This window comes from Triticum urartu, chromosome 7A, assembly GCF_056163025.1.
Source record: "Triticum urartu cultivar PI428250 chromosome 7A, HENAU_Tu73, whole genome shotgun sequence".
Classification (NCBI taxonomy): domain Eukaryota; kingdom Viridiplantae; phylum Streptophyta; class Magnoliopsida; order Poales; family Poaceae; genus Triticum; species Triticum urartu.
This window is the reverse complement of record NC_141879.1, coordinates 240,845,261-240,859,350: the sequence shown is the minus strand read 5'-3', so window position 1 is coordinate 240,859,350 and position 14,090 is coordinate 240,845,261. Positions and strand designations below refer to the sequence as shown.

At 45.6% G+C, this 14,090-nt stretch overlaps 1 protein-coding gene across 1 annotated transcript; it reads right to left on the bottom strand.

Annotated features, from left to right (window-relative positions):
* Positions 1 to 1,868: 1,868 nt before the first annotated feature.
* On the bottom strand, positions 1,869 to 6,511 carry LOC125519768 (uncharacterized). Its single transcript, XM_048684524.2, has 8 exons — positions 6,233 to 6,511; positions 4,206 to 5,037; positions 3,801 to 4,107; positions 3,424 to 3,630; positions 3,163 to 3,336; positions 2,795 to 2,995; positions 2,594 to 2,707; positions 1,869 to 2,466 (listed from the first exon to the last, which is right to left on the bottom strand). Exons 2-8 carry the CDS (start codon positions 5,003 to 5,005, stop codon positions 2,101 to 2,103), a joined length of 2,169 nt encoding a protein of 722 aa, XP_048540481.2. The 5' UTR covers positions 5,006 to 5,037; positions 6,233 to 6,511; the 3' UTR covers positions 1,869 to 2,100.
* Positions 6,512 to 14,090: the final 7,579 nt, after the last annotated feature.

Here is a 14,090-nt window from a genome sequence, read left to right as displayed (position 1 = left end):
ATCGGACTGTCGGGAGCTCCAGAGGTATATACCTTCCCCGTATGTTTCATATGTCTGGCTGCGCCGCTCATCGGAGTGGCAAAGAGGGTGCTTCAGCCGGAGGGAAAGGGGGGCATCCGCTTCCGTGTAGTACGGATCAGGGTTGGTTTTGTGGCAGGGGACGACGGTGGCCCGCGAGAGAGGGCGAGCCACCATCTATGTGTGCTGGCGATGCGCCGATGGTGGCCTTCCTGGGACCGAAGCGGCGATCTCCCATGTTCTACTTCTTCTCGATGTTGGCGGTGGCCGCGGACGTGCTGGCCGCCGCCTCGCCGATCTCCAAGTCTGCTTCTTTCTCCATCGGCAAAGCGCGGTTCCGCGAACGTTGACGTCTGATGGCTCACCGTCTGGCCTCGTTCACGACAACCACGATGCGCGTTCCACCGTGCTGGCCTGGAGCAACTCGCCACTCCTCCGCCAGCTGGCTTGGAGCGACCACTTGCTTCATCAGGCTCGGTGGCGAAGGTGGAGCAACCTGTTGCCTGGCTCGTATCCGACTGGCTCGAGGAGCTTGCCCTGCGTTGTGTTTAATGTCGGCCGGCTCGCGAATGGACGTGTGGCCAGAGTAGGTTTCTCGGCACGCGCCTGGGTTTAATGAAGGCATTTGAATGCGGCGAGGAGGTGTGTTCAGCCAGGTGTGCCCCGGGTGGTGCTTTCTCGGTTGGCGCGCCGCTTCAATGCCTGCGCCAGTGAGAGGTCGCGTTCGCTCTGAGCCGACTTCAATGCGGAGCGGTCGCTCTACAACGGCATGAATGCGGACAGCTGGTGCCGGGAGGGAACACGCGCGGGCAAGTAAGAAAGATTTTGGGTGGACCAGGGTGGTCAAAAGCGAGCATGGCTGCTGTCCGGACATCCGCAAAGCCCTCTGACTTGTCTCCAGTTTATGGGAGAAAGTGCGTCCCCTACAGACCGATGCAGGATCGTGTTGGATAACAAACCACGTGTGAACCGTATGATCCAGACGGTTACAAGTGATTTGAGGGTCAGCATTGCAGATGCCCCGTGACGCCAACGCAGGAAGAGTAAAATTTAAACATTGTCTTAGGAAAGCTAATGGCGCGGGGGATTGCTGTACCTCTAGAACTGATTGTAATTTGGTCGACGAACCTCCTAGATTTTTGTTACCCCGTCTTATGAACTGTGTAACATTGTTTTGCAAATCAATAAAGTTGTCATGAAGGCTTTTCCTTAAAGAAAGTGTATGAGACGACCGATGATATTTTTCTCCAGAAAACAGTCCTCCAAAAATCCTTTAAACATGCTTTATGTGTGGCACATACCGATAGATTCCAAAGCCCATATTTCTAGGTAGCGGGGGTCGGGGCACACCGATACCTACCGCTGCCACTGCTCTCGCTAGACAGTCGGCGGAGTGGAACCCTGACGCGGCCATCTCTGGCCCGACGAACGAGCCGGCCGTCGGTGGCACTGGCAGCATCTCCATTTGCGATCCCAGAGGAAGTACAATATCAACCATCAACCAGACCAGACCTCTCACTGTACACTCGTGCCAGATACAGTCTCCCTCACATCAGGCCGCCGCTGCACCACAGACGGCGGAACCATTACTGCTGCAGGAGCAATGCCGCCAATGCGGTTGTGCGGCGGCCTATGCAGCATCCGGAGGTGCGGGTGGCGAGTCCCCTTCGTCGGCGGCCGTCCGAATCGTCTGACGACGGCGACCGGCTGGCTGCCGTTGGGCCGTCGCATTCGCATCCTCACATCCATCGATATGCTTAGGCTAGTGGAGACAGCTCACACGAAAGCGCCCGTCAGATTCGTCGGTAGGAAGAAACAGTATAGAACTGCTGACGAATCGGCAAAGGACATAGACCAAATCTTTTTAGCCTCCAGGCGGCCATAGTGCCGTCCATTTATGTCCTATACACCACTACAGAAAAAAACAACAACATGTATATAGAGATGTACAAAGATATATCGTACAAGGGGCCCTAGTTCTGCTGCAAAAGCAACTTCTTTCGGGGTTTTCACCTCTCCAGGGTTTCCCAACCCCTTTTTCTTTTTATGTAATATAAGGAGTAACTATAGAGGTGGTGATCTTCACAAGTTCACCGGATCACTGCCGCGCCGCTCCGACCACACCTCTCTCAGGAGCTCGAACCTCGCGTTCTCCATGGAGGCTCCTCTCTGCTGAGCAGTGAAAGGCGCGGCGCCGTTTGACGGCGAAGGTGGAGCGCTCTTGTCGAACAGGGACGCGAGGGGGGAGTCCAGGTCATCTAGATCGTCGTCGCTGGTGTACCCTCTCCTCTGGACCATCGAGGCTCTCCTGTCCAGCTTGGCGCTGCCTCCGGCGACCGACACTTTCTCCTCCACATCCAGTTGGGAAGGAGCGCGGTACGCGATAGGAGCAGCGATGCAAGGGAATGCGCTGATCGCGTGTTTCGCGGTGTGACGCTCCAGCAAGCTCTGCATCATAACATGGAAGTGTAGTGTTAACTACCATGTCTGTTGCGCAAATGTTTGATATGTCAGCATGATAATGCTTGTAATAACTATGTAATCACAAAACATTGTGGGGAGAGAGAAATAACACCTCGGAATTCAGCTCCTCTAAGACTATGCTAGGGACAGGATCGGGGCAGAACTCGTCAGGGGTGAAGTTGCACAGGATTCTTGTTACAAGTGGAAGCCCGACCGAAGGGCAGATCTGATAGACAGTGCAAAAGCTTAATGACAGTTCAATCCAACAGAAAACAGTACGTTAACTTGTCTGGAGCTATGCGCGGACACTGACCTCTTTCCTGATGGATTTTTCAATAAGCATGTCCTTCGGGGTCATCAGGAGATCACTCAGTTCATTAAGCAGCTTAAAAGACTTTGCTTCAGCTGCACCAATTCTTTCATCATTCCCATTTCCTATGTCGAAACCTTCATCCTCAGGGTCATCAGCGTCAATGCCCAAGTTATCCGTCAACCATCTCGACCAATTTCCAATCTGCATAGACATTCATTTATTATAAATCGACTAGCACATTCATAATATGTGAGAATGCACAATAATTTTGATCTCAACCACAATCATCATCCCAACAAACAATTTGATAAAGAAAATATAGGAAAATTATTTCGGGGTGCGCTCAAAAGTTGGAATCAGGTACATACAGAATTTTTCAGCTGCGCTCCTGACCCAAAGCTTAGCTCACCAGCTGGGATCGGGAGGACTTTTGGGTCAACGATTGGGTCAGATATTGGATCAGTTGGTATCTCACTAGCTGATTCACGAAGAATGGCATTAAACATTGCAACATCTAAACGGGCTACACATTGCTCCATCACCTGATAATATAACACGTCAAATACACAAATACATTAGAAACTTTAAATATGTTTTCTTTTAGAAAAACTAGAGATGTCGATGAATACCAGTTTGGCCAATACTGGCAAACAGCCACACTCATGCCCACCAGCACGAAGAGGGCAGAGTCTGCTGTATGCATCGTGAAATGCAGCCTTCCACAAGTTAACAGAAAAGGTGCCTTGCTGCTGATCACCCAAAGAAGGGCCTAACACTTTCCGAGCCTTTGGGGTTGACGAACCTTCTGTTGGGGTTTGCATGTGAGGAGTTAATGCCTGGAAAAGAAACATTCTTCAGAGAGTCCGCAATGTGGAGAAATAAGACAAATTTAGAGAACAGTAGGTCCTTGAGAGAATCACTGCAGAGTATTTGTTTGTGAAGCACTGGACTAGGAATGCAAGAACAGTTTGGAGCAAGGGATTATATGGCCTAAGGAAAATATTACCTGCCACCAAACTGTCTCGACAATCCGAGAAAATATCCAAGATTCGATCCTCTCTAATGCGGCTAAAAGTGTGCTAGTTTCCTGCCAATTATCTGCTGTCTGTATTATAGCAAGTTCAGTTTGCTTGCCGTTGGAGTTGTTTTTCCATGGCACTGGCATGGATCTGGGCGTGGATTTTCCATCAAACCAGTGTGCACTGCCATTTAAGTTTTTTGTCGTCATGGTTGGAGTTGATTGACGTGAGATGCCAAAAGATTTTGAAATTATCTCTCTGAGAACAACTGTATTGGACAGCCAGTATGTTAACCTACATCAACAGTAGATTGTTAATGGGGGAAGCTTTATTCTTGTGCCACATCTCATACGCTGAATTCGAAATTGAGATTAAGTGTAGTGATATCTTACCTTGAAGCATCATTACTACAGGATTTCACAACGAGAACAAGACCAGAAACAGTATTTTTTGCTGCTGAAGCTCTCCTATCCGGGGACCAAAACTTGGATGCATGAGTGTACAGCCTAGAAAGACGCCGAGCTGGGGTATGCAACTTATGTGCTGAACTTCCATGCTCAGGCAATACAGAGTAAAGAGAAACTTCGAGTGCAGCAACTTCACGAAGTTCCTGCTCCATCTTCTCAAGTTTTGACTGTAGTTCCTCATTTCTCCGATGTAAAACTGCTTTGTCATCATCAACAATCTTTTCTTCAATATCAGCAATTTCATCATCAGTACCAGTACTCTGATCGCAATGTGGAGCTTCGTCTAACACATCGATCTCTTTGGCCTCTTCATTGCCTCTATCATCAATGGTTCCTGCTTCACTAGCTATATCATCTGCCTCCTCGGACAGTTCTGATGGAGGGCGAGAAGGGATTTTTACAATATCTGGTCTTCTAACTTCAATTGCTCTAGCACCATTAACTGCTGCTTTCCTAGGTTTTGGTGATCTGTTCTGAGTGTTGTTTGGTGCTTTCTGTTGCACCTTGTTTTGAACTTGACGACTTGTGCTGCTTTTGGCCATGCGAGGGCTATTTTCTTTGGTGTCTTTTTTCAAGAGCTTCTTTGGAACTACCGAACCTCTTTTCGCTCTATTGTCTTCATTACCATGAGCCTCACCTTGCGAGGAAACAGAAACTCTAGATGGTTCATAATCTGATCTAACTCCCTTCTCATCTCTCACTTCGCCATTCTCTTTGGCACCCATTTCAGGATACCTCTAATTTGTTAATCTGATTCCTGGAGAAATGATAAGACACAAATAATTACATAACCACGTTTGCAAAACAAGCCTGTCCAAACAAGACTGAAAAATGAGGAAAATCTAAGAAAAATACACAATTCAAATTCAGGCATAAAGGAATTAAAAACAAACAGCCCAAGATGTGGTTTATACTGGTTTGCGGTAGTAAGAATACACACCTCCAAGATGTGCTGTCTAATTCAAAAAGGTGAGAGGCAACTTTCTGAACCAAAATAAGCATTCTCATTTCCATATAGGATGTGATGTCGAAATCAAGGAAGGTGCCAAAGGACTCCACTGATAAGAGACCTTAGGCGTCCCGTCCATCTTATATTTTTCTTTGAAACTTCATCAAAAGATTTGCTACTTAGTTACACTGTGTAGGACAGCGGGTGTACTACCAGAGTAAACTAAAATTCATCCTTCTTTCTTTTAAATAGAGCCAAATTCTCGAAAAAGATCTAAAAAGATACGCTGCTTAACTACTTCACATGAAATGGCATAGCAGATCAGCAAGTCTTGATCGTTGCCTAAAAAATAACCAAGAACAACTAGATAGGCGTAGGACTTCCAGTAATTGCTGCACACGGCCAATTGGTTCATCGAACATCTTAAATGAAGAAATTAGTACTAGTTCGCTGGACAATATTCCTCCATAAATGCAGATGGTAAATGATCGCCAACCAAACCAAACCGCCGACTCGAAATTCCTAATACTATTCAATTCTGCAACCAACCTGCTCGTATCACAGCGAGAGCTCGCCGTGGACGACAAGGAAAAGGCACGCAAGAGTGCACCGGCAAATCAAGTCACGGGAACAACAGGGCTGCAAAACTCGTGAATGCGGATCGCAAACTACCACCAGTCCACTCCACGACCCCGAAATGTCCAATTCCCATCAGCAGGACAAGAAGACAGTGCTGAAGAAAGCGAACTCAATGCCGCTCAATCAGAGATCCCTGTCGCAAACAGAGCGATGGGACTCCAAGCGGAACCACTCCCAGAAATCAATGATCCAGGCAGAGAAATGAACTGAAAAAGGAAGCAAATCCGGCGAGGAAGGGTGTTCAAATCAAGAACCACGCGACTCGAGAATCCCTCCCTCCGGAGATCCGGTGGGGGCATCGCGGAGCAAGGTTCCAGGCTCGGGCGAGCGCAACGGTCGAACGGAATAGAAAATCAGCGCTCACCGACTCCGGCGCGACGGCAGGCGGCGACCGCCCCGGCGTGGCGTTTCGCCGGGAGCCGCGCGGCTCAATGCGGGGAGCTGGCGCAGGAGAGGAGTTCGCGGCAGCTTCGGCCTTGCTCGAGGCGGGGGTCCCCGCGTCTGGCGCCGCGCGCGACCGTCGGCGCGAGAGGCGACGCACGTCGGGCTCGTGGGTGAACTGGCGCTGCCGGTGCGGGCGTGGGAGTGGTGGGCGAAGTGGTCGTCGTGTAGAGAGAGGGGGGTCGTGTGTGGGGGAGGAGGCGGAGTCGCTGCTTATATCGGCCGTCCAGTGTGTTTTCCTTTTCCGCTTGAGAAGCATCCGACACGGCCCGGATCCGGTCACCATTGGTGAGGGTACCAACCGGCAAATGGTTTCTCTCTTTCTTTTCTCCAAGAAAAAAATTGGTTTTTCTCTTCCATTTGATTATTCATCAAACATTATGATAGTACAAATAACACCGGAAGTAACAAAACTTACATCCATTTTCATAGACCACCTAGCGACAACTAAAAGCACCGGAACAAGCCAAAGGCACGCCACCATCATCATCCTTTTCTCACCGGAGCGGGACAAACCTTGTTGTACTAGACAACTGAGGATTCATTGTGCTAAGGCCCCAAAGGGCAAGCACACCAGAACAACAACCATCATGGATGAAGATAAAGCGTATATCAGAAGGAGGCAACATCTAGACACACGAACACAGATGAACGAAGACCGGATCCAAGAAGATCCACCAAAGGCAAAAACCGACTGTATCCCGCAAGATCAACTAAAGACAAACATCGCCGAATCTCATGCGATCCGCCGAAGCCACACCTCCACACGTCCTCGGACGATGTTGGACACACTGTCAGGATGGGGGCTAAGTAGGAAGAACCTCATTCCATCTTCCGGGAGTCGTCGGCACCTCGGCTTCCTGAACAGGACACAACTCATAAACAAACTCTGAAAAAAACACACCTAAAAACGAAGCATTGCCCTTTCCACTGGCAGGGGTCGGGATCCACCAATGCATCCATGACCCTAAGGCCACAGAAAGACAATATAGATCGGCGGCAATGGCAGAAGTTGTGGAAACCCTTGTCGGCTTAGAGGCGCTTGTGGGGAAGGGTCGAGGAAAAAAAATCCCTCATAGAAACCGAGGACTGGAATTCCGAAGGAAAACAAAATAGTAAGAGCCCCGCAGTGAAATATATGCATTTCGATGATATGTAGCAGAAACACGTGATGCAGAGAAACATGCGTTGCAATGGGACAATGTAGTAGAAACATGTGGTGCAGTGGAACGGTGTAGTAGACAAGATGAATTAGAAACCGTGACATAGTAGAAAATCATGTACTCAAATTAAAAAAACAATTATGCACCCATTGCTGAAACACAAGAGTTCCTTATATTTTCTTGTCTAATATAAAAAATAATATTCTCAACTTTCTTTTATACAGAATTCGCAAAAAATGGTATGTTACTCAATCATTTACTTTTTATAATTTAGAGAACAACGTCTCTAAGCTAATGTGGGATCCACTCAAGGACCCACATGTTCTAGGTAAATATCTAATGTGTTCGTTTTCCCCTTATTTCATTAGTAATAGTTCATATTCCTACATTTCGACCCTAACATTTTAGAGAGAGACATTTGATCTTTTGACCCAAATTCATTGAAACTTTGATAGTTGCAAGTTATCATGTCTTTACTTGCCAATTGATCATTTGCTCTTTTAATTATATTATCTAGACAGTGGGCCCTTGATCAAAATTGCCACCCAATTGCATCTCTCGTCTCTATTTCTCACTTTCCTGATGTTCGCGCGCGCATGTGTGTGTAGAGATGAACCACAGGCCACCCACCAACGGCGTTAGTATTGCATTTTCGCAACCTTAGTTATGGCCAACCCATGGATGCCTTCACTGTCAATGGCTTGTGGCTACCTCGACACGACGCTCAACACGATTGTCTTCTCCCTGGCATTTAGCTCAACACTTGTTGGGGGCTCGGGGATACGTAAGGCCTTTTTCGTGAATATGCAAAACTTGCATATCATGTCATTGATAGAAGAAGTTTAGAACGAATACAAGATGTGGTACACCACATGACAAAAACGCAATAGGCGTGAACATGGTGCCCGAAGCAGAGAAGCAAGGGATGCTCAGCCCAAACAGAAGAACACAACTAAACTCGCCACCGCGAGGAGTAGCCCAAACCAACAACAAGACCGCCATAATCTCGAGATCCAGATCTGAGGACGCCGCAAGCAAACAATACGATGCCTTCATGAAGTAGAATGACGCTGAGATGCCATTGTTGTCCGATCCGGATAACCGGAACTAGGGTGGGATACAAAATACATTGCTGAGATGCTTGATGGAGCCCTTTTTTATCCTCTCCTACTGTGTTATATTAATAATGAAATGTTACAATATGCAAAACTTGAGGCGGGTCTCTGATACGTCTCCAGCGTATCTATAACTTTTGATTGTTTCATGCTATTATATTATCAATCTTGGATACCTTTTATGCAATTTTATATCATTTTGAGGGACTAACCTATTAACTCAGTGCCTAGTGCCAGTTGCTGTTTCTGCTTGTTTTTTGGTTTTCCAGAAAATATGTACTAAACAGAGTCCAAACACTATGAAACTTTTTGATGATTTTTCTAGACATAAGAGACCCTGGAAGCTTCGGGAGGAAATCAGACGAGAAGTGAGGAGATGGCAAGGCAATAGGGCGCGCCTTGATGCCTTGTGGGCCCCATGTGGCTCCGTCTGACCTAATTCCAGTGCCATAAATTCCCGGATATTCCAAAAACCCACTGAGCCACCCGAAACAATTTTTACACGGCCACAAGCTTTTGTTCTTCCGTGATCCCATCTGGAGGCCTTTTCCAGTACTCTGCAGGAGGGGGAATCGATCACGAAGGGCTTATACATCAACCTTGTTGTCCTTTTGATGATGTGTGAGTAGTTCAGCACAAACCTACGGGTCCATAGCTAGTAGCTAGATGGCCTATATATCGGCCCGACACTTCTGTGTCGACTCCCGTGGCGGGCATACCCTGCTACCAGCCAATGCTACTTCTCCAAAAGAGAAGTGGAAGGTATCTGACCCTGCCCATCACTCATTTGAGGCCACCTATAAGCCCTTTCCCAGTATTTTTTGGAAGATTGAATGGCCTCAGTTCCCATGAGATTGGGGTTCCACTGGACACCAACTTTTGCCCAGCAAGTCACGCAGAAGGAACAATGGAAGATAAGATGATCAATTGTCTCCTTTATTCCAGAAGAACAAAGCACATACACAAAATTGTTTCCTATATCATAATGCCTTCTTTTAAGCATATCGGACTTGTGAAATTTTGACTACCAATATCAAATATATCCTAAAATATCTATATCTATTTCTATACCAATATACTAGACCCAAAGAAGCAGATCCAACAAATCTCAGCCATTAATCCAAGTCGATCTAACGACTTAGGCTGCTTAAATGGCGAGCACTCAACACATTTAGTGTGTAGTTAATATCATACCAAATATAAGTTACAATGCTAATCACATAATTAACATGCAAATAATATCCTACCCAATGTTTGGGAAACTCGTAGCTGCTCGATAGGATTCATCGTAGCGATTAATCAGTAAATAGACATATTAACTAGATTAATCGACCGTCTATTAATTGATAGATTAAATAAGAACCTGCCAACAAATATATCTAACTTTTGTAAGTATTATTACTATAATTCCATGCTCCTAGCTATGTAATATACCAAAATATTCACTGCAGGCATATAAAAACGCACTCCCTCCGTCCCAAAATTTTTGTCTTAGATTTGTCTAGATACGGATGTATCAAAATAGGCAAAACTAATATTCCTATGCATCCATACCTTCAAAATCTCAAAATTTGAAATTATCAATTACACATTTAAACATTTCCACGTATTTTTGACATACAACCACACAATATGCTACAAATAACAACCCAAACTAACAGTTCCATTCACTAATCTACTAATCTATAAATGTTGGATTCCCCACTAGCAAAGAGGAGAGTAGTACGTTGCTTGCTCGTGATGCCATGGAGCAAGGGGTGAGGGGCAGCCGACTGGTCGGATGATGTGGAGTAACCCATAGGAGAGGATGAGGAGTAGCCTACGAGCGTGGATGAGGTTTAGGAAGGCGACTGGAGTGGAGTAGCTAGAGTTTGGAGATGTAGCGCATTGGCTGGCGCCAGTGAGGACCTGGCCAGCCGCCAGCCAGGTTGGGAGGGAATGAGAGGAGTAGGAGGGGGTGGGAGGGGGGTTGAACCCTAGCTATTGAGGAGTGGGAGGGGTTATGGGCCAAAATTTTGAGCTTTTTGCCCACCAGTTAATAGGGTAATAGCGATTAATCGATCTGACATGCTAGTAAATCGATCTGGCACGCCAATTAATCGGCTTGGCAAGTTAACACGATGAATATGTGTTATTCGAGTCAGCCACCTTACGAGTAGCGATTAACTAGCCCGTTAACTGATTACTAGAATGAATGATTGAATTGCGTAATATCAACGTGCATTGCACATACAAATTTACTAGTATCTCCAAAGAACATTTAGATTGGATTCTTGAGAATCATACATGTAAAACTATCTCGGATAATAGTTTCATAATTTACTGTCCTTTTGGAGCTTTGAAAGATACTGTGGCAGAATCTAATTATGAAACCTGTATTCTGGAAAATCATGTTAAAAAATGAAAGCTTTTGGAGGAACATGCATGATAAGGCATCTGATCACAAGTACATGGGATTAATTACAGTCCTTTCGATAAGTAAGAGTGCTGAACCCAACGAGGAGCAGAAAGAATTGATAGGCGGTTTTCATCAAGATATTCTCTGCAAGTGATGTAAGATAGTTCTACTAGATAGTTTGATAGCAAGATAATTGGTAACAAGTAACAAGTGACAAAAGTAGCAAGGTGCAGCAAGTGGCCAATCCTTAATTATGCTAATGACAAGCCGATGATACTTCTTATGGTGATTAAAACGCTCTTGAGGACACACGGGGATATCATCGAGTTACTTTCACCAGATTCATTGACTACATGTTAATTGCCTTAATAATTGTTATATGGGTGGACCGGAGCTAAGGTATTGTTCTTACTTGAACAAACACCTATTTATGATTATACTCTAGATGGAAGCATCCGCAAATACAAGAGGAGTAATTAAGATAAATCTAACCATAACATTGAACATACGGATCCAAAATAGCCCCTCACACAATAATTCATAAACTGGAGTTTAAGTTTCTATCACTCCTGCAACCCATCGTCCACAAACTAAATCCACGATGCTTCCCCCTAGACCCAAGGATGGTGAAGTGTTGGGTAGTCGATGTTCACATAACACCACTAGAGGAAGAACAACACATCATAATATCAAAATATTGAATGGTGATCAACTTCACATGATTACTAATAACAAGACGTCTTCCATGTCCTCAAGAACAAATAGAACTACTCACAACTCATCATATTGAACATGTTGAGTGGGTATAAATATGCAACAAACAATCTGAACATAATGATCTTCCACCAAGTAAACTAACTAGCATCAACTATAAGATGTAATCAACACTACTAGCAACCCCAGGTACCAATATGAGGTTTGATACAAAGATTGAACACAAGAGATGAACTAGGGTTTTGAGATGAGACGAAGGTGGTGAAGATGTTGATGATGATGACAGGAGTGTTGGTGATGATAATTGCTTCGATTTTCCCTCCTAGAGGGAAGTTTTCCCGGTAGAATCGCTCTGCCGGAGAACAAAAGTGCTCCGTCTTTGTTTTCGTCTCGAGACGGCGATGACAGGTCTAGGAAGACTTCTCTTGATTTTTTTCTAGGGTAAATGGGAGTATATGACCAAAGGACGTTGGGAGATGAGCTCTGTGGCCCCACAAGCCTGGGTGGCATGGTTTGGGGGTAGTCGCGCCCCTGGGCTTGTGGCGCCCCTGTTGGGCTTCCACTTACTTCCACTACCAGGAGAAAGCCTACTAGTAGCGCTTGAAATACATATAGCAGTAGCGCTAGGTCCAGCGCTACTGCTAACACGCTACAACTAAGTTGTAGCAGTAGCGCTGCCCTGACCAGCGCTACTAGTAAGTATGGTTAGCAGTAGCGCTCAGCGCTACTGCTAACTATCTGTAGCGCTGCAACAAAGCAAGCGCTGCTACTAGATGCATTCCAGCACTACTGCTAGTATTCATGCTTTCATAGATTTATACCCCCTCTACGTATTTGTGATGTATTTGTGCAGGCTCTATATAGTAGTTTCATCAGATCATAATAAACATACACTATTCTCATCATATCATACACATATAGTAGTCTCGTCAAACCATCATCATCATCATCATCATCATTCAACACAAATATCATCACATCTCGAAAATAGCGATACACAAGTCATGTCATGTCTCGAATAAGTGCAACTGCATGGTCATGGCACATATACAAATTTCATCATCTCTATCTAAACCATGATGTAGAAGAGAAGAGTGATCAACATGAGCAAGAGCGCGACTATGTAGTACTTGAGGCACTGACGGTTCTGCCCCCGCTTTTGCCGGAGCGTCCACCTCAAGTAACTACTTTCTGCTTCGGCTTTGCTGTCGAACCTTCTGTGGCTAGCACCCGAGTATTTGTCCACCTGGGCATGATCGTCTGGACAGTGGTCATAGACTCCTGGAACCCTCCCAATGAACACGGCGTAGCAGTCCTTCACCATCTCTGATCTATGTACTTGCATCGTCAATTGATGAATTCAACGATAATATGCAACATAATGTACTTAAGAAAACAAAGAGGCATAATTAGGAAAATACAAGTAACCTATAGTAAACATAAATAACAAAGTTCCTCATACCCAAACTAATTAACTAGAGCGATCTATGCTAGTTCAGGAGGACGATTTAATTACATCACAGAGTTTTGTCGTGCATAAATTCAAATTTTTGCCATAGAAAGACAGTAGTGACACATTGTCATCGACAATCAGTCCTCCATGTCAACGGTCCAATCTTCATAGTCAGGGAGGAAGCACCTGAGCTTCTTGAAAGGCTTTAGGTCCAGACGCTGAGCGAGTAGCAGTGCTCGGACATCTTCCCGCATCATTGGCCCATGGTAGAACATCCATGTTGGTTCGAGGACCTCCTTCATAATCGCTTGGGCAAGTTCACACTCAGCTCAGATTCGATGATCCGGTGTCTTTCCTATGCTTGTGGCCCACTTGACAATCTCGGCATCATTGGTAGTAGGTGACATGCGAAGGCGTTGATTATCCCTTCCGTACTCGATCAGGTGATGCATGGGGTAGAATCCATCAGCCTTACTGGTGTATGGTTGCTGGATGCAGCAAAAGTCGGTCTTATGGCCTAAACCCATCCCGTTCTTCATGTGCTTTTTCACCTTGATATATCCACCAGACAGGCTGAAGGTTAACATGGCATTATCGAGCACTCTTGATGTGTGTAATCCTTTTTATTGATGTTCTTCGATGAGTCCAAGTACATAGCATGGAAGCATTCTGGGTATAGAATAATGAGGACACCCCCGCCCCCCGCGTTGCACAAAATAAGTACACCTCAAATTAGCCTCCATGCTTGCAAAGGAATGATTAAAACTTATGAAAAGATATCTGCAGATGACTTGCATGGGATGATAAGGCATGAGAATCACTTCCTTGTCCTTATTAGCATACATGAATTCGACGATGTACTTGCTCGCATAGTCACAGTGCTCTTTGTAAACTGCCAAGAAGCTCTCGTGCATATAGTATAGGTCCGCAACGTAGAT